This window comes from Podarcis pityusensis (assembly GCF_964106645.2).
Source record: "Podarcis pityusensis genome assembly, chromosome: 10".
In the NCBI taxonomy this organism is placed as follows: Eukaryota; Metazoa; Chordata; class Lepidosauria; order Squamata; family Lacertidae; genus Podarcis; species Podarcis pityusensis.
In genome coordinates, this window is record NC_138035.1 from 66,319,000 (window position 1) to 66,340,103 (window position 21,104).

Consider the following 21,104-nt stretch of genomic DNA (forward strand, 5'->3'; position numbering starts at 1 on the left):
CGAGTTGTCTTCATGGATTTATCTCCCTTGTTTCTTGTGTTTTAATGACCTTCCAGGGCAAAGCTCCTATGGAATCTCCCTGCCTTTAAAACTGATCGGTTCTGAGCCGCTGATAAACAAATGAGATAGACCCCCGAAGAAGGCTTGTTCGAGCCAAAACACGTTAGGTTTCAGATGACAAGCTTAAGATCTTTATTTGAGGACAAAACCAATAATTAACATTTCCATACTTAATTCTTTTTCATTGCTGACACAGATTTATTGTTTAGGCATATAGTTTACTGCCTTTTTGTATACAGTGGTACCTTGGTTTGCAAACAGTCTGATTTGCATATGTTTTGGATTGCAAGCACGTCAAACCCGGAAGTGCGTGTCCCAGTTTGCAAACTTTTTTTGGATTACAACCCACTTTTTTTGGGATTACGAACAAATTTTTTTTGGAGGCCCCATTGGCAAATGCGTGCCTTGGGTTACAACCTGTTTTGGTTTACAAACAGACCTCCGGAACAGATTATGGTTGTAAACCAAGGTACCATTGTATTTTAATTGTTTTATATGTGTTGTTTAGCATATTGCTTAGCTGCGTTGAAATGTATGTGCAGGTGGTGGTTCAGACATTTCAAATAAAATGAAATGTCAATGACACAAGATTTTTTGTGAGCCTTCTTTGGAATATATAGCTCTCCTATATGCAGCCATGGAAGAGAGCTCATTTTTAATAGTGTACTCATAATATATGTGGGGCATATATAGGGTTGCCATATTTTGAAGAGAGAAAAAGAGGACGCTATGACGACTCTCATTTTAAATACCCCTACTATATGTAGACTACAGAAGCTGTGATATATTGCTGAGGGGGGCAGGAAAAGAGTAGAGGAAAGCAAGTCTTCAACCACCAGTTATGTCTATGTCTCATGCAGAAAGACATTTTGGCAAATTAAAAAAATCCACCAAGAAAGAAATTTTATCCCAGAAAGAGGATGTGTCCTGGAAAAAGAGGATACATGGCAACCCTAAGTCCAGGCTATCTGTTGCTGAGATATATTTGTGTCATCAACTGGCAAGTGCCAAGCAATTAATATATACATCGATTTTGAGAATTGAGGCTTTGTTTTTGTTTTTTTGAAATGTAGTGCTATCAACATACATGGCACTTTACAGAGTAATATAAACCAGTCCAGTTTGCAATCTAAATTTTGAAAGTAGGGGAAGGGAAGGCCAGAGTAAACGAGGGAGATACAAGGAAGCGTACTTGAGAAATATTGGCTTCATTTAAGTTTAGGGTTAGGGGTTGAGGCCAAAAGCTCCAGACCTCAAAAGGGGCTTGTTGTTAAAGAACGAATCCCTGTATTTTGTTAGAGGCATTTTCTGTGCTGCTCTAAACCCTCTTCTCATAATCTGTTTGCCGTCTTGGTAGCTGCAGCACATGGAGGTGACATCTCCAAAGACTTGCTCAACCATGATGAGGGCAAAATCATATGGGTGTGCAGTGATCTTGAAAGAGACTCTTATTCCCTCCGCTAAATGCAGATAACCATAGGCAAACGTGCTCATCAACTTTAGTTTCAAATATCTAAGGCTCCTGCACATCAAGAATGTCAAATACTTGGAAGCTCAACAGAAATCGGCCAGCTCAGTTTCTTAAATCAAGTCTACACGGGAGAGGCATGCGGCTTCAAACAGCACTGTGCTCCATAATGAGGGCTCAAAGCAGCAGTTCACCTGGTATGTGTCCCAAAGCCTTATGGTGCACCGCAGGGGAACTTCTCTCATCAACAAGTTATTCATCCAGCGGAAAGCAAACTGAAGGTATTTCACCTCGTGTTGCTCTAAGTGTCTGTGCACTTGCTCTGAAAGAGAAAAAGTGAAATAAGTTTACCAAGAGGGCTCTATGCATCATTAATCACAAGAGGTTTTTTAAAAAAATAAACAAAAACAAAACACCCCACCCCCCAAATTCAACATTATAGAAGCAAGCAATTTCCTCCAAAGAGGCTCAAATGGAAACAGCAAGTAAATTTTACACCAGCATTGTAGACGACGTTCAAAAGGATCTATTGACAGGTTCAGTGATGAATAGTTTCCATATATTTAAATAACTGAATGAAAATCACACTGCAAGTACAGAGTTTCAATACAGCTACTTGTTTCTGGCACACTGATTTAGTCCCAAGTTTGTCCTAGTGCTTTTCATTTCTTTTTTAAGTATTAAATGTTAAGATGTGTTGTTTTTTATTTTTTCTTTATTTTCTATAATTCTGAAACTACTAATAAATATTATTTAAAAAATAAATAAATGTTAAGATGTGATTGTGTGACATTGTCAACTTGTCATTTTAGAATGTGTCAGCTGCATGAGCACAGGATGGAATTGTAGCTTAAAAACCAAGCCATGAATACATTATCTTTTTAAAAAAAAAAAAAAATTCTCATTAAAAGGCAGAATTTCTTTTACTTTACACTGCATGCACACCACTAAAAACAAGCTATGGGGAGTTAAGAGTTGCTTATGATTCATGTGAACATGTGTGTTTTAAAATTAAAGCAGCATCAAGTATCCTCCTTAAAATAAATATTACAAGTAAATAAATTAATAAATAAATACATATAACGCGCAATCCGACAACCAAAATTTCTGGTAGATCTGTGACTGAATGGTGGGGAGGCCCAAGGAGATTTGGCCTCTTGACGAATCGGTACTACAATTTACCCCTACATTGCTTCTCAATGAGTTTCCCCTTCCCCTCCTAAATTTTCAAGACAGCAGTGGGTAACCTCCAAACTGCATGCCCATTTAGGTTTGGCATGGTTTCTAATTTGGCCTATGAGGCCGTTTCCCCCAAGCTACACCCACCTGCTACAAACCTAATGTCAGATATGAGATTAGTTGAGACCCAGCTGCGCAGAAAGCATTGGGAACCTTGCAGAGCATTCTTCACTGTATCTTGGCAAGCAGGGCTTGCATTTGACGCCTCTTAAACATGGCGCCAGATGCAAGTCTCATGACGATCAATTCCCTATCAGAGCTTCTGAGTGTAGCTGGTCCCTGATAGAGCTGGGTTTTGCGGACAGTGCCAATGAGATGATCAGCAATGGCTGCAAAGTCCATGTTGCCAGGGATCCTCCTTTGCAGTCCCTCCCATCAAAGTGGACCACTAGGCTTAGCAGAGAAAGAGCGCCCCTTACCCCTGGCGTGCCAACACTTCTAAGAAGAAAGGCAAGACAAAAATAACACACACACTAAGCAGGGGTTTCCCACATTCTATATGAAGCACAGAAGCCGGGGATTTTATCTTACATTTCTAACATGCACAGCACCTTCTCGACAAAGAAACTGTACAGTGGTCAGAGAGAAGAACCACTACCTTTTCTCCCCACATGCAACCCTTACATGTTTTCATAGGTGCCAACTCCCTGGGTGCCTGAGCACTCACAAAATTCCCCATGAAGGGACCAGGAACCCACAAATTTTGGTGCCACGGCTATGTACGCGGCATGGCACCCACGGCTATGGGCACCCACGGTTGCGAGGCCATGTTGACACTCCTGCATGTTATAGGGCATAAAACTATATGCAGCAAGTCTTGAATGTGTACCTGCCAATACTGATAGAACTGCACTTGTCTCAGAGGACTCAGAAAGGCCATTGTCCAATCAACAACTGCTGCTCAAAGCGAAGAATGAGAAAAGCCTACATTTGCCCTTAGCAAATATAGTAGGAAATGCAAAGCAGTGAGATACGGCGGAGCATTTAACTTGCTTAAGAATGTGTCATAGGCAGGCACAAATACCGTAGGTTGACAAATTTGCTGCATCACTTTAGATTTAGAAGTTATTTCAAGCTAATTGAAGCATTTACTCAGAGGTAAATGCAGCAGCTACTCATAAATAGTAGATTCCACAGCCGCTACATATTTACTTCGGATTATTGGAAAGCCTTTGAAAATAATGAAAAGCTACAAACTGGGGCAACATATTTCAAATCACTTTATAAAAAAATACAAATTTAAGCATACTGAATTTCCTGTGGGCTTGCCTCTATTTCTCCCTAACATGTTGAAAAATGGACCACTAAGTGCAAAGCTTTATTTGCAATTTATTTTATAATATATTCAGAGACAAAACAAAAATGCACAGGCTGAAAAGATTCATTCCTCCTTTTTTATAAGTAATTGTGAACAGATGTTATTTCACCGATAAAGGTAATTTGGCTGGCAATAATTCCAAATTTAAATTTTCCATTTCACTGATAGTAAGCATGCAGATGTAATGAATGACTCGGCAGATGTAATTATTGCCATCTTTCAGACTTAAAAGTATTTTTTCATAAAATACTTATACAGCAGTTTGCGATAATAAAATTATGCTAAATCTTCAAGAAATAATAGTTCTTGTATCAAAAGAAATAAGGGGTGAATTTGTTTAACAGTCTTCTCAGCACTTTAAAAAAAAAACTTATACTAACCTATTGAAAATGTGCTGATACAGGTCCTTCCATTAAAAAAAAAAGTTACACATGCATATTTTATACCATGGATTTATGTGTGTTCAGGCTTATTAAATAACATGTTTATGCAAAATGCACTGTGTGTTGGTACCAAGAAGCATAATCATTTCATACTCCATTCTTAAGTAGAATATAAAGAAATAGTGTTTGCTAAAAATGACACCCTGCTTCCATATGCTAAGAAAGTTTCTTTCATTACATCAGATGCTTCTCTAAATTCCCATCTTTGCCAAGTTCCTAACTGCCTCAGATTTTGTAACTAAGCAATTTTGGTGAAGGCTGAAGTCTAGCTGAATACCTGCTGTTCGCCTTCCTATCGCTACACCTAGACTTCATGCAATCCTACTATCAGGGGATATCTAGGAGAAGAGACAAACTGCCCATTAAGAAAGCCAGCCTTAACAATTAGCAGAATATTCCAGACAGTGAAGCTACTTTGGGAGGAGCGCCCACGTTGCAAGGGTGGGTCATTTGTATGGTTATTAGATGCATCTGTAACTGGCCATTGCCAGTACTGACTTGCATCCAGTACTGTAACACTCATTTGCAGTAGTGGATGTTGTGCTGGGGTGGCAGGACTTATCTGACCTTCAGCTGGTTGTGTTGCTGCTGCCTACTGGGAGCTATAAGGGGAGGGGCAAAGTGGCAGCAAGTTTGGCAAGGTACAAGAGAACCAGAGTTTGGCACTGGCAAGATAACCAGATTGGTTACGCCAGTGTGTTTGCAACATATAGACCTTGCCTTTCTCCCTCTACCCCCCAATAAGCACCAGCATCACAGCTGACCAGAGTGCAGGTGAGCACTGCCACCCCAGCCCATCATCAACTACTGAATGTAATAATAATAATAATAATAATAATAATAATAATAATAATACCCCTTTCATCTGGCTGGGTTTCCCAAGCCACTCTGGGTGGCTTCCAGCAAAATATAAAAACATAATAAAACATAATACATTTAAAGCTCGGGTTGTGAACGTGATCCGTGGGGATGCACATTCGCAATCTGCAGCAGCGCATCTGCGCATGTGCGGGTTGCGATTTGGCGCTTCTGCGCACGGGCAACCCCCGAAACCCAGAAGTAACCCATTCCGGTACTTCCAGGTTTCGGTGGGTCCGTAACCCAAAAAAACGCAACCTGAAGCGTCTGTAACCCGAGGTATGACTGTACAGGGCTGCCTTCAGATGTCTTCTAAAAGTTGTGCAGTTCTTCATCTCCTTGGCATCTGATGGGAGGGCATTCCACAAGGAGAGCACCACTGCCAAGAAGATCTTCTGCCTGGTTCCCTGTAACTTCGCTTCTCGCAGTGAGGGAACCAACAAAAGACTCTTTTAATAATAATAATATCTTTATTGTCATTGCCCCCTTCGGGGACAACGAAATTACTTGGAGGTGGACCTCAGTGTGCGGGCAGAACGATGGGAGTGGAGACACTCCTTCAAGCATACTGGGCCAAGGCAGTTTAGGGCTTTTAAGGTCAGCATCAACACTTTGAATTATGCTAGGGAACCCTCCTATTGATAGTCTTTGTCTTCCTCTCCTTACAAAGATCTACAATCATGAGACAGTCCTGCTTGTTTACCCCTGACACTCTAGAAAGCCCTTCTTGGTCATCACCACTGAAAATCAAGGTTACCTAGCTTAACCTTTCTCCAAAAGTCCATTATGACTTAAAATATGGTACTACTAGACAAAAAGAAAAGAAAAAAGTCATTGCAGTTCAACCTCAAATAAGTTTCGTTTGTGCTGAACTTCCCCAAAAGACAAAGTTATTTTCAATCGATACAATTGTTTAATGAGGCAGTAAAATCTACTGGTAAGACACTGAACCGCTGAGTTCCATAAAACATTAAGAAATATCACACAGCATAAGGTTGGGAAAAGCGCTTGCTATTTCATACAAGACGCTGAATTTAGTTCTAGCGCTGTAAAACTGAGCCTCTAAATCATCCAACTTTAAAACACCTTAGAAAAGTAATTAAAATTGTTTTTCCTGTAATGCTTGGCATGCGATTTAAAACAGCTTTACTGAATTACTGTAATCACATTTCTTATAAATATTGTAAAATAACAAATCCTTTGAAATTGAAAGCTTAATCCACAGAGTTGGAAAACAATTCCCTTAGAAGATGAGAAGAACAGGTTATTCTGAAGATCCTACATTTATTATAATACATATGTGGTCTTCACAATATATGAATGAAAAAACAAATGCCCAGAGCGAGGATTTATTCCAGCAAGGTTATGGATAAAATTCTGTCCTCACGTTATACCACTTGGAAATCAAGAATGCAGAAACTCTGAGACATCCACCAATGTTAAGTGACCCTTTCAGAACTTGCCAGATCATGGTCCTTAAAAGAGAGGTATTTTAATAGAAAACAACAGAGGGAGAAAGGGGTTAGGAAAGAAAAAACTTGTATGTGAAACTGTTTATACATATTTTTTTTAAACTGCATGTATTAACATTAATAGAAATAAAGGGCTCAATCCAAAGAATTCCCTTCCATTCATCATCTGCAGGGCAAAATGGAAAAGGCAATTTCTCCTTCCCCCTGCACTACCTCTGATGTTGTTCTGGAGGGTTCTCAACCCTATAAAGCAGATTCAGCAGCTGAAAGATGCAGGAGGATTGGTGAAAAATCATTCCCCCTTTCAGTCTTTAGGAGGGTTATATAATCCAGCAGTCCTGAGACCATTGGATCTGATACAGAGTAATATGCATATTCAGAATCATTTTATTTTTGAGAACAAGAGAGAGAGTTGGGTGGCTGAATACCTAAAATCTCAGCTACATTAAAATCTTCATCTAGGCTCAATTTTTGCCTAGGGGCACCTCTCACTTCCATTCTTTGGGAAAGCAGCTTCCCAGTATGAACCAGGAACCTATGAAAATGACTGAACAAACAATGAGACCGTTCTTTCTAACATGTATGCATGTGTGTGAGTCCTGTTCCAGCCATTCCATTCTATTCCACTTCCCTTCAACCTTCCACCCAGTTGCCAATGGTTTCCCCCCTTTTCGGATACTCAATGCCATTGAGTTATTATGGGTCTGCTCAGAGGGTTTTTCCCATTTTTTTTATATACTCTGCAAACATCTTGAGTTACTCCAAGTCTACTGATACCTCTTCTTTTATGCATGAATGCTGTACTTTTGCCTATCGAGGCATGGATATACAAGTAGGATACCGCAACCAAATGTTGTGCGCTGGAGTGCTTCTGAATAGGGTTCCAGCCAGTTCCCATCCACCCTAGTTTTCTCCCCGCTGCCTCCCTCCCAAAAAAACGTAGTCAGCTGGCATTTCATGCCCACTGAGCATGTTCAGTCCTCACTGTAAAACAACTTAAGCCCCCAGCCCTGCTTTTCTGACAACAGAGAGAACTGGGGACTAATGGATCAAGCTCTGATTCTACTGCATTTTGCTTTGCCTTCTCTTCCCATTAGGCACTGCTTGAGATTTTAACTTTAACTGATTGCAGCATCTGAGAACTGGAAGGGAGGCATCTATATTCCCCCATCACCCCCTGCATCTGCCACTAGGGCTGGGTTTCTGAGAGACAGCAGCACCAGCCACTGAGAAAGTCCTGACCTGTGTGGATCTCACATCTAGCTGTGTCAACAGAGACTCTGCCACAAAATGGCATTCGTTGGACCATCAGATAACTGGTGTGTGTGCGTGTGTGTGTGTGTGTGCGCGCGCGCATGTGACTTGTACACACCCGTGCCATGCTGAAGTGACGGTTGCTTCCCTGTCTGTTTTATCATGCTGCAAATACATTGCAAACCGCTATGAGAATTTCAATCCCTAGGTGGGATGTAAAGACTGCTAATAAATAAACTTATTAAAACCACAGATCAGTCACCTTTCCGTTCTGCCAACGGGCTTTTCTGGCTGCTGGTTATCATCAGCTTAACTTTGTGACAGGTGCAGAAGTTGCAGGGAAGCTAAGTAGCTTGTGGAGGAAAGATCTTATCCTTTGAGAATAAAGCCATATTTTCCGGTTGACTGGCTACATCTAATAACCAAACCATAAATATTTCCAACCTCACATATTTTAAGCAAACATCAGGGATGATTAACATAAATATTATTTATCACTCCACTTTTTCATTAAAGCACTTTTCCATTTAACATTCCCGCACCCCACTCACACCCTCTTTCCATCTTAGATTGTTCTGGCAGAGCATATTTGTCACCACGTATCAACCTCCTGTTCTTCTTAATTCAAGCCTTGCTATCTTCATTAACCAGTTATGTTAAGACGTGCAGTGATTGTGCCTCATGTACAAAAAAGCTTGCCAATGGTTTGGGCAAGTACATAATGCAAGATTCCTACCAGCACACACATACACACAGAGAAAGCTAAATAAAAATAGAAATAAATCTCTGTCTTCCAGAGTTTGTCCTACGGCTGCAAGAGCAGGAAACCAGGAGGCTTCTGAATATTCCACCCATTCCTTTAACTCAGGGCTAGAGCCATATTTAATTTCAAGCATGGGTAAACTTCCAACCAGATCTCTGGGTTGGAGTACAAGGGCTAAATGAAGAGCCAGGAAGCATACTGCCTCTCTGTTGCAACTTAGAGATAGTAGCATACCTTGCCACATAATTGGACTATTCAGCTCAGTATTGTTATCTCTGATTGGAAGAGGCACTCCAAGGAAACAAGACAAGAGTCCTATCTGGAGATGCCACAGAGAGACTGAGTCTGGGACCTTTTGCAAGAAAAGTGCATGATCCACTGCTGGAAAATGGCGCTTCCCATGCAATACATTTACACCAAGGGTGTCATTCGCGTGAGGAAGGATCGCACCAATGCTTTTCGCAGACAACAGCTGCTAAGTAGCAAGTTATTTGCAACTAGGCATATTAAATAGCTTTCTTTGATGGCAACTCATGCATTTCATCACCATCAGTTATGTGAATGTTCACCTCTAAGCACAGTCAATGTCACCGTCAACAATCTAGATTGTTCAAATACAAGCAAGCAAATATATAAATTGTTGCAGTAAATGCTGCTGCAACAAAGCTTACGCTGTGCATAATGAAACAATAGAAATCATCTTCCTAATAAGTTTAGCCACTGTTGAGTTACTTGCGTAACAGCATTTTTTGACACACACACACACACACACACACACACTCATAACTGACAGGCAGTGTCACAAATATATGCTTAGTTCTGCTCGGCATCGCTGTGCTCGTTAATTTAACGAACTATCAAGAGAATATGCTTAGAATGGGCAAGCACTATCTCTCAAATTTCATTTAATTAAACTCTGCTCCAGCAATATGACAGTCAGCATTTCATGATGGGAATTGTTTTAAGGATGAAGGTAGAAAATGTTTCAAAGTAGTCCTGCGAAAAACATGAAAGCATAATCTAAAATTACCCTCGCACCCGCTGTAATTTATCTCCAATATTAAAGATGTTATTTCCAAAGTTGGTAATTAATTGGATTCCACAGAGAAATTATTCAGACATTCCTGATAGCAAAACGATACACAAAGGCACAAAACATAGTGCCAAAGGACAACTATAAACAACCACTGTGACTCTCCCGAATTACTACAATCATTGAGCTTAATGTAAAATGAATGCTGGCTGGCTTTTGTATGTAGCCATTACTCTGCAGCAAAAAAGATTGGCATTGGATTTTGATTACATTGCCTTAATAAAAAGTAATGAGAGTGGCGCATGCTCTAGTGGCTTTCCTTTAAGTGATACAGTGCAGTAAGTTTGCAAAAGGCCACTATGCCACAAGTTGATTAAGGGTGACACCTCGCCTGAGAAAGGCCACATTATGGTAGAGACGGATCACTGCGCTGGTATTGCCCAGGCAGCTAGCAAAGTCTTCTAACTAAACACTTTCAACCAAGCCACGTCCAGTCTCGCTTAGTTTTCAAGACGTACCGTCAATTCGGCTAACCAGTTCTTCCAGCATTTTCACTTTCTTCTGAATACCAGGCTGAGCAAAGGTGTAGTTATCCTAAGGAGACAAGATCATAAAGCAAGCATGTTGACAAAGAGATATGAACACAGTTGCTTCAAAAAAGAAACAGCTGAATCAATGTCTTGCTGGCAGCTGACTTCAACCTTGCAGAATGACCAGCTGAGAGTGGGTAAAATTACCATTCAAAACACAGTAGGTATCTCAACAGAGGCTCTGTCCGACTTGCTTAAGGAAAACATGTTCTCTAACGTGCGTATCAATAACAAACAGAAACATGTCTATTAGGAATTATCATGCAAAGATGGCCATGGTTCGTTGCTAGATTATTTCTTTTCCTTTCAGTGGCTGTGGGGAGAGACATGATAAACTCCCCAAGAACATCAGACATTCCCAAGAATGCACACCTGACAACAGAATAAAGAACCTGTAGCACCCTGAGTATTGTTGGACTACAACTCCCATCACCCCAACCTTTGGTGATCCTGGTTAAGGTTATATGAGGAATCCAACATCTGGAGGGGGACAGGTAACCCACCCCTGTGTATTTTTAAAATCTGAAAACTTCCCGGTTGATAAATTCCATAACATAACTTTCCACCATGGGTAGCAAACCTGCAGGTCATATTAGGCCGACCACACCAGCCCCCCAGTTCCCTAATGTAATCTACTAGATTGCCCTTTGATTCCCGCTTTTGAAGCTCCCTGGAATTGGAGGGGACAAATTCAAAAGCTCTCACTGGCTCACATCTGGGTGGGATCGGGATACAGATTGCTTCTTCTCCCAGCTCACCGGATCTCACATCTCCACTGAGGAGCTGAGACAGGCAGCAGACTGCCAAGCTCTCCAGCCCAGTCCCACATCAGGATACAGGTCACTCGCCAGGTCAGCAGAAGAAGGAGCAATTTACATCCCATAATAGCACACATCCTCGTGTGAGCATGTTGTGTGTGCATGCAAGTGTGTGCAACATGTCTGCAGCATATGCCAGCTGTAGGTATCTACAAATAGGTTCTTAAATTTTGCTCCATTGAGTTATTGGTGGTAATCAGAAAGGGATCAGACCAGACCAAAAATAAAATAAATTGGAGAAATTTATTTCCATCAGTAAACAAAACTGAAGAAAATATACAAACTTGGCAAAAACAGAAATATAATAAAATGTATGAATAAAATATAAGAAAGCAATTCATAAATGGAAAACAGTATTAAATAGGCAAACAGCATGTATATTAATAAGCCATAAAACTTCTACCAGTCCAAACTTGTTAAAAGCTTACTAAATTCCTAGCCTTATAGCAGTTTAACCTACAGATTAAGGGAGGGGAGGGGTTATAGCTACAATTTCCAAGCAGGGATCCATGAAACTAGCTTCTGTGGTCTCAGGAGGAAGTTGAGAAAGCTGAGTCTAGGATCTAGTGTATAGGATCAAGCATAGTACAAATGGAAACTAAACACATGCAAAAAAAATAAAAGGAAAACATTTTAAATCTGAACAGTGAGGTGTGTGCCACACAAGGGAATAAACAGAAAATGAGTCAAAACCTATGAAAATTGCATCTATTCAAAATTGGTCTTCAGCCAAACAGTCAAGGCCCTAATAGTGAATTCAGAGAAAATGGTGAAAAGCAGCTTCCAAAACTGAAGCAAGGGACTTGCTACAAGGAAAAAAACAAAACAAAACTTCTCTCAAAGAAAGAGCAAAAAAAGCGAAGTGGTCTCCAAAGGCTTCAGAATACACAAAAATCTATTGGAAAAACTTGAGTCTAGGCAAAAATAAAATTAAGAAAATAAAAAGCAGTGAGTTCTAGCACTGAGTACAGTCTCTTTTTGGTCCCTGCCCTTGTCAGCATTGTGATTTGTCTTTTTTTCTCTCCTCATTTTTTGTCACTCGAATGCAGTTCAGTTGGTTAATGGCAGGAAATGGGACAAATACCTGCAGAAACATTTTCCCACTGTTTCTGGGCTTGATGCAATCCCAAGCCTTATCGAAGCACAGGAAAACTCAAAACAGTCACCCAGCGTGGCTACTTGCAGGGACAGAGGGCGTGGGAAATCAACCCTTAAGGTGTGTATTCAGGCCTGAGCCAGTTGACCAAAGTTTTTCTTCCATTCCACTGCACAGTTTCTAGAGTGCTCATCTTCACCATAGAGCTATTCACCCCCCAAATTGAGCTCAGTAGCAGTTGCCACACGTACCACTGGTATGATGTGCCTAAAGGAGCTGGTAAATTGGAACACTGTCCTCAGGCCAAAAAGGGCTAGATTTTCCCATTTCCCTAAAATTATTTTCCCAAGAGTTTGAAGCTTCATATGCCCACGTGGCATAATGTAGAAGCAGTCCTTAAATAAGAAATGTGCAAGAAACTGCCTTTTCTTCAAAGTATCACATATTCTTGACAACACATCTGTTTTCTTGATAACTTGTTATGTATAACCAGCTTAAACATTCTGCACAACACTATTTACAATTGGAGCGGAGCAAAATAGTTTTTGTGCTCTGAAAAGGAATAATGGCCACAAAGAAATTGGAAGCTCTGATCTTAAGTGGTGAAAATAATTGTACCCTGCTCCCAGGTAAGTCTGTAAGATCCAGGTTCTTTTTTCAGTGCTTCAGAACAGAATAATATTTGAGCCACATTAAAGCTTCCACTCCGCTAACCACTTATCAAGCCTAATTCCCCCATCTTAAATCCTCACTGGTTGCTGCAAGACATGTTTTACAAACCAACCTTTTGACAGGAAGGCACATTCTATGCAAGATGAGAAAACTTCAGAAAGGAATGGGAACAAAAACAAAGGGAGTGTTTTAATGTGGTCAGCAACCACTTGCAGTTAGCAAAGGCAGTAAGGTACACCTGTCAATAGCTTAATAAAACTGGCAGTCACAATCTCCCTCTGCCCTCACAGGGTCTCAAAATGTATTCACAAATGAATCCCTGATTCATTACGAAGTAGGTGATGCACTGTGCCGAAACTGAAACTTGCCTCTTTAAGGCAGCTTTTTGGAGCACTTCTAAGTTACTGGCCATTCATCTTTGGACCAGTGCATATTCATGAGCTACAATTTTTGTTTAACCCGCAAGAAAGAAGGGCTTTTTTGCTGGCTAGGTTCAATTCTAATCCTTCTAACCTCCTTTGGGGTAGGTTCGCGGGTATGGCAGAAGGGGATAGGATCTGCCCATGTGATGCCCACCTGGTGGAAACTCTAGCTCACATGGTCCTTAAATGTAAAATGTATGATGATCTCTGCCAACAATTCTTAGACCAGCTATGTATCCCAATATGGAAACCAGAGACAGAGGTCATATGCTTCTTATTACAGGGGAGAGACCAGGAGGCTCACCAAGACAGTAGCTAAGTTCCTTTATTTGATATATTTTTTTGCCACTGAAGTACGCTACAGGATCCTGCCCTTGCTGGAGACACACAGAGGTGAAATAGATTGCTCGCCTCTTCTTCCCTTTGGCAAATGACTGTACTGTTGAAGCGGCAACGAGATCGCATTGGCCTATTTATTCTGAATGTTTGTAAGTGATGCTAATAAAGGTTTGATGATGATATTCATGAGCATCACTGAAGGCAATGGAAGAATCCTTTCCACAAGGTAAGCCAACCATGTGTAGTGAACTGCCATACAGACCAGGATTTTTTCTTCTTTTTCCCAGCATGCTTCCTGGACAAAACTGTATAACTGCCCTGCTGAATGTGACCAAAGACTTATCTATAGTCCACTGGCCAATCAAATGACTCTCAAAGACTTTTCCCTCCACTGGCCAATCAAATGACTCTGGGGAAGTCTACAAGCAAGATAGGAGGAAACTAGCCCTCTGTGTTGTTCCCCAACAGTTGGCATTCAGAGCTGCTTTGCGTCTGATCCTGGAGATAGTGCATAGGCATCATGACTAGTTGCCATCAATAGCCTTATCCCAGATCACACTGATTTGCTACTTACAACTGTTCCTGGACTTGGAAAGCTTGACTGCAGTGACCATGCGCTGTTGACTTCAAAGATAGATTACTGCAATATGCTCTACGTGGGGCTGCCCTTGAAGATGTTTCCGAAACTGCAGATCGTGCAAAATGCAGTGGCTAAGCTGTTATATGACAACCTACCAGAAGCGTGTAACACCAATCTTGAAATAACTGTATGGTGTGCTTGTGTTAACATATAAAGCATAGGCAACCTGCCCAGGAGGGAATAAGACCTTCCAGCTGAAAATGTTCCCTCCACTCTTAGGCAACAGAAGGAGCAGCTGCAGGGAGTTTATTCCTGCCAGAAAGAAACCTACCAGACTGCACAGATGAGGAGCAAGGTACGAAGACTGTTCAGCCTCCTCCCTGACCAGAAACACTCACAATAAAATAGCAATCATATCAGAATAATCTGCTTTTTAAAAAAGAAAAGAAAACTGTCCACCAACATGTGGAAAAACAATATGCTTTCAATCAAGCTCAAGAAAGGTTGTACTGGTGCACACCGGGAAGGAGAACCAATTTCAAAATGTACCTCATAAATACCAATGTCCTGTTTACATTTCACATTGTTTAAATATTCTGGTATCTACTGTCCTATTCTACTCATCAGGTATATTCTTTTTCAACACTCTTAATGCTGTTATTTGCCACAATGCTAATCAGTTATCCCAATGGTTAGAGAAGGGGAAATCAATTTACCTGAATGCCATCAAGCAGTTTACTCATGCACCAGAAACTGTCAGCTTCAATGTTCTGCAGCACTTCGGCGGGCAGACTGGAAACATCAAAATTTTCCACTTCTTCTTCTGTTTGGTAAAAGAGAGAGGGGGAAAAGATACACCAATGAAGTGCACGGAATAAACAAAAGGTTTACACACATATACAAGATATAGCAATCACTAACCTTATCCATAAACATTAAACCGTACGACCTTTACTAAGGACTAAAAGCACTATTCAGCTAAACCTGGTGTTTTCGAACAGTCATTCACCCCTGATATTAGAAATGCACAGGAGCTTTAAAAAAACCAAATCAAATCAAATCCACTGTGGAAACTTAAAGGACTATGGCACACCACCATAAAAATCTGAAAATGCATGAAATCTATCCACAACTAATTCCAGCCCATTTCACATCACAACTTCCAAGGCCAACCAAGAACACCCTCTTAAGATTACGTGTGTTGAGTTAGGATTGCAAGGGCACAGAGAGATATAGAAGCATCCTCAAGAGTAATAACATACTTCTAGCACTTGGGGCCCCTTCATGGATCACTGCCTTGCCGTGGCGAAGGGGCTTGAATAACTCAGAGAAGCTATGAGCTATGCCGTGCAGGGCCACCCAAGATGGACAGGTCATAGTGGAGAGTTTTGACCAAACGTGATCCACCTGGAGGAGGAACCAGCAAGCCACTCCAATATCCCTGCCAAGAAAACTCCATGGACAAAGACAACAGGTATATAAAAGTTATGACGCTGGAAGATGAGCCCCTCAGGTCGGAAGGTGTTCAACATGCTACTGAGGAAGAGCGGAGGACAAGTACAAGTAGATTCAGAGCTGATGAAGCGACTGGGCCAAAGCCGAAAGGACGCTCAGTTGCAGATATGCCTGGAAGCGAAAGGAAAGTCCAATGCTGTAAAGAAAAATATTGCATAGGAACCTGGAATGTAAGAACCATGAACCTGGGTAAGTTGGATGTGGTCAAAAATGAGATGGCAAGAATAAATATTGACATCCTGGGCATCAGTGAACTAAAATGGACAGGAATGGGCGAATTCAGTTCGGATGACCATCACATCTACTACTGTGGGCAAGAATCCCGTAAAAGAAATGGAGTGGCCCTCATAGTGAACAAAAGAGTGGCAAAAGCTGTACTGGGATGCAATCTCAAAAATGATAGAATGATCTCGATACGAATCCAAGGCAGACCTTTTAACATCACAGTAATCCAAGTTTATGCACCAACCACTGGTGCTGAAGAAACTGAAATTGACCAATTCTATGAAGACTTACAAGACCTTACAGAAATGACACCAAAGAAGGATGTTCTTCTCATTATAGGGGATTGGAATGCTAAAGTAGGGAGTCAAGAGATAAAAGGAACAACTGGCAAGTTTGGTCTTGGAGTTCAAAACGAAGCAGGGCAAAGGCTAATAGAGTTCTGCCAAGAGAACAAGCTGGTCATCACAAACACTCTTTTCCAACAACACAAGAGACGACTCTACACATGGACATCACCAGATGGGCAGCATCGAAATCAGATTGATTATATTCTCTGCAGCCAGAGATGGAGAATCTCTATACAGTCAGCAAAAACAAGACCTGGAGCTGACTGTGGCTCAGATCATCAGCTTCTTATAGCAAAATTCAAGCTTAAACTGAAGAAAGTAGGAAAAGCCACTGGGCCGGTAAGATACAATCTAAGTCAAATCCCTTATGAATGCACAGTGGAAGTGAGGAACAGGTTTAAGGATTTAGATTTGGTGGACAGAGTGCCTGATGAACTATGGATGGAGGCTCGTAACATTATACAGGAGGCAGCAACTAAAACCATCCCAATGAAAAGGAAATGCAAGAAAGCAAAGTGGCTGTCCAATGAGGCCTTACAAATAGTGGGGGAGAGAAGGCAAGCAAAATGCGAGGGAGATAGTGAAAGATACAGGAAATTGAATGCAGATTTCCAAAAAATAGCAAAGAGAGACAAGAAGGCCTTCTTAAACGAGCAATGCAAAGAAATAGAGGAAAACAATAGAATGGGAAAAACCAGAGATCTGTTCAAGAAAATTGGAGATATGAAAGGAACATTTCGCACAAAGATTACCATAATAAAAGACGAAAGTGGAAAGGACCTAACAGAAGCAGAAGACATCAAGAAGAGGTGGCAAGAATACACAGAGGAACTATACCAAAAAGAAATGGATGTCTCGTATACCCCAGGTAGTGTGGTTGCTGACCTTGAGCCAGATATCCTGGAGAGTGAAGTCAAATGAGCCTTAGAAAGCACTGCTAATAACAAGGCCAGTGGAAGTGATGATATTCCAGCTGAACTATTTAAAATTTTAAAAGATGATGCTGTTAAGGTGCTACACTCAATATGCCAGCAAATTTGGAAAACTCAGCAGTGGCCAGAGGATTGGAGAAGATCAGTCTACATCCCAATCCCAAAGAAGGGCAGTGCCAAAGAATGCTCCAACTACCGCACAATTGCACTCATTTCACACGCTAGCAAGGTTATGCTTAAAATTCTACAAGGAAGGCTTAAGCAGTATGTGGACCAAGAACTCCCAGAAGTGCAAGCTGGATTTCGAAGGGGCAGAGGAATCAGAGACCAAATTGCAAACATGCGCTGGATTATGGAGAAAGCTAGAGAGTTCCAGAAAGACATCTACTTCTGCTTCATTGACTATGCAAAAGCCTTTGACTGTGTCGACAACAGCAAACTATGGCAAGTTCTTAAAGAAATGGGAGTGCCTGATCACCTCATCTGTCTCCTGAGAAGTCTCTATGTGGGACAAGAAGCTACAGTTAGAACTGGATATGGAACAACTGATTGGTTCAAAATTGGGAAAGGAGTACGGCAAGGCTGTATATTGTCTCCCTGCTTATTTAACTTATATGCAGAATTCATCATGAGAAAGGCTGGGCTGAATGAATCCCAAGCCGGAATTAAGATTGCCGGAAGAAATATCAACAACCTCAGATATGCAGATGACACAACCTTGATGGCAGAAAGTGAGGAGGAATTAAAGAACCTTTTAATGAGGGTGAAAGAGGAGAGCGCAAAATATGGCCTGAAGCTCAACATCAAAAAAACGAAGATCATGGCCACTGGGCCCATCACCTCCTGGCAAATAGAAGGGGAAGAAATGGAGGCAGTAAGAGATTTTACTTTCTTGGGCTCCATGATCACTGCAGATGGTGACAGCAGTCACGAAATTAAAAGACGCCTGCTCCTTGGGAGAAAGGCGATGGCAAACCTAGACAGCATCTTAAAAAGCAGAGACATCACCTTGCCAGCAAAGGTCTGTATACTTAAAGCCATGGTTTTCCCAGTAGTGATGTATGGAAGTGAGAGCTGGACCATAAAGAAAGCTGATCGCTGAAGAATTGATGCTTTTGAATTCTGGTGCTGGAGGAGACTCTTGAGAGTCCCATGGACTGCAAAAAGATCAAACCTATCCATTCTTAAGGAAATCAGCCCTGAGTGCTCACTGGAAGGACAGATCCTGAAGCTGAGGCTCCAATACTTTGGCCACCTCATGAGAAGAGAAGACTCCCTGGAAAAGACCCTGATGTTGGGAAAGATGAAGGGCACAAGGAAAAGGGGACGACAGAGGACGAGATGGTTGGACAGTGTTCTCGAAGCTACCAGCATGAGTTTGACCAAACTGCGGGAGGCAGTGGAAGTGCCTGGCATGCTCTGGTCCATGGGGTCACGAAGAGTCGGACACGACTAAACAACAACAAGCACTTGGGGACACATATTTGCTGCAGTATACACAGAGACCCTACACTGAAGGACAAGTTCCAGTTACGTTTTCTGCTACAAGCCACAATAGATCAGCAAACAAGTGTGAATAGGTACCAGCAATGAATAAGTTTATCAGAATTGTAATTGCTGCAAAATTCATTGATATAAAGTTACATTCCTCCCACAACTGCAATCTACTGATGTCCAGCCCCACCCTCTGGAAAAATAACGAAATGTTTGTTAAACGCCAGTTGTTGCTTAGCTTAGATTTACTTTTACTAGTGATGGCAAAGAAAAGATATCAAAACCAATCTTGATGGCCGTTTTTGACCAATGCTGTACTTGAGACTCTAGACTAAATTTACAATACAATCCAGGCTAAGCAAACTCAAGTGTGCCTGACTCTGCAGGAGTCTGTGGCCCTAAGATCTGTTTTCCTGCCAAATAGCAACATACCTCAATTTCCATATGCGAAACCATGGTAATAATAAAGTAATTTTTCTTATGTCACAGAGTAATGGTGCATTTTAGAACAGCTGCTGCACAGTCAGTGAGGTGAGCCACAAGTCAGGACAAAACCAGACCTATAGTTCTGTTTTATGTTCAGCAGGCCTGGCAGGAGCAAGATCTGTATTGGCTAGTGCATGGGTATGCAAACTAAGGCCCGGGGGCTGGATGCGGCCCAATCGCCTTATCAATCCGGCCCCTGAATGGTCCGGGAATCAGCGTGTTTTTACATGAGTAGAATGTGTGCTTTTATTTAAAATGCGTCTCTGGGTTATTTGTGGGGCATAGGAATTCGTTCATTTTTTCCCCCCAAAAATATAGTCTGGCCCCCCACAAGGTCTGAGGGACAGTGGACCGGCCCCCTGCTGAAAAAGTTTGCTGACCCCTGGGCTAGCCAATGCCAAAAACTGAATGCTCTACAAGAAAGAGGAGGGCAATCAAGATGCTCAAGGGTTGGAAACCATGCCTATAAGTAACAGTTGAAGGAGCTGAGTATGTTTAGCCTAAGAAAGAGGAGACTGAGAGAATATATGATAGCCATCTTCATATATTTAAAGGATTATCACATAGAAGAGGGAACACGCTTGTTTTCTCCTGCTCTGGAGGGTAGGACTCAAACCAATGGCTTCAGGTTACAATAAAGGAGATTCCGACAAAACTTCAGAAAAAACTTTCTGACAGTGGAACGGTCTCCCTCGGGAGGTTGTAGACTCTCCTTCCTTGGAGGTTTTTAAGTAAAGGTTGGATAGCCATCTGGCATGGATGCTTTAGCTGAGATTCCTGCATTGCAGGGGGTTGGATTAGATGTTCCTTGGGGTCCCTTCCAACTCTGCAATTCTATGATTCTATTCTATGACCTGATTCATACCAGACATTTTTGCCTGGCTGGAACGCTCCCAATAATGCATTTTGCTTGTCCGGTTGGTGAACAGAAAGGAGTGTGAGTATGTACAGAAACTAACCTACTATGCAAAGGGAAAATCTACATTAATCGCTCTGCTCACTTTTGCCTCCGGTCCTCACTGCCACTATTGGTACGTAGCCCTGAGAAAGCTGCCCAGTAGGAAATGAACCTCTCAAGTTGAAAAGGGTTCCCCATCCCTGCAGAAAGGGGAAGAGAGAAACAATTCTGAGAGGCTGCGTTTGCAGATACCTCTTAGCCTGATGATCCTGTTAGGATCATCCTACACTCGTGTAGGACCCTGGTAGAGGCACATGCCCAACGGGCATGTTCTCTCCCTCCTGGTCGATCGTTCGGGAGCTTCAAAAGCATTCTTCAGCCCAAACATCACAGTGACTTGTATCAAAAAGCATCAGCACACTTACGATCCTGCAGAGTATTTGCAGTTTGTGTAACAGAACTCAGTAGCACAGCATTTTGGCTTATCTACTTTATTTACATATAATACACTCGGAGCATTCTGACTTAGCTCCTTCCTCTTTCTCATCAGACAGCAAAGAGAGAAAGAACAAATGACAATAGTCCCACTTCACGGAACACAGTAATACCAAAAAAATCCTGTCTCCGTCACTTCCCACTCTGTGGAATGAAAACATACACCGTCACGTGATAGACAACAATCCCATGACTGCAAACACGGATCAAGAATCCTAACAGATCCATCTAGCATTCAAACAAAAAGAATGTCCAAAGTGTGTAAATGTTACTCCTCTGGCCTTAAA

General features: G+C 41.6%; 1 protein-coding gene across 1 annotated transcript in view; it reads right to left on the reverse strand.

Annotated features, from left to right (window-relative positions):
* TBC1D22A (TBC1 domain family member 22A) overlaps positions 1-21,104 on the reverse strand; it is a 118,393-nt gene that overhangs the window by 43,975 nt on the left and 53,314 nt on the right. The window contains exons 9-11 of the mRNA XM_081023714.1: positions 15,142-15,248; positions 10,427-10,502; positions 1,723-1,850 (exon numbers count right to left, since the gene is read on the reverse strand). Of these exons, the coding sequence (XP_080879840.1) occupies positions 1,723-1,850; positions 10,427-10,502; positions 15,142-15,248 (311 nt within the window). The remainder of the gene's footprint in view (positions 1-1,722; positions 1,851-10,426; positions 10,503-15,141; positions 15,249-21,104) is intronic.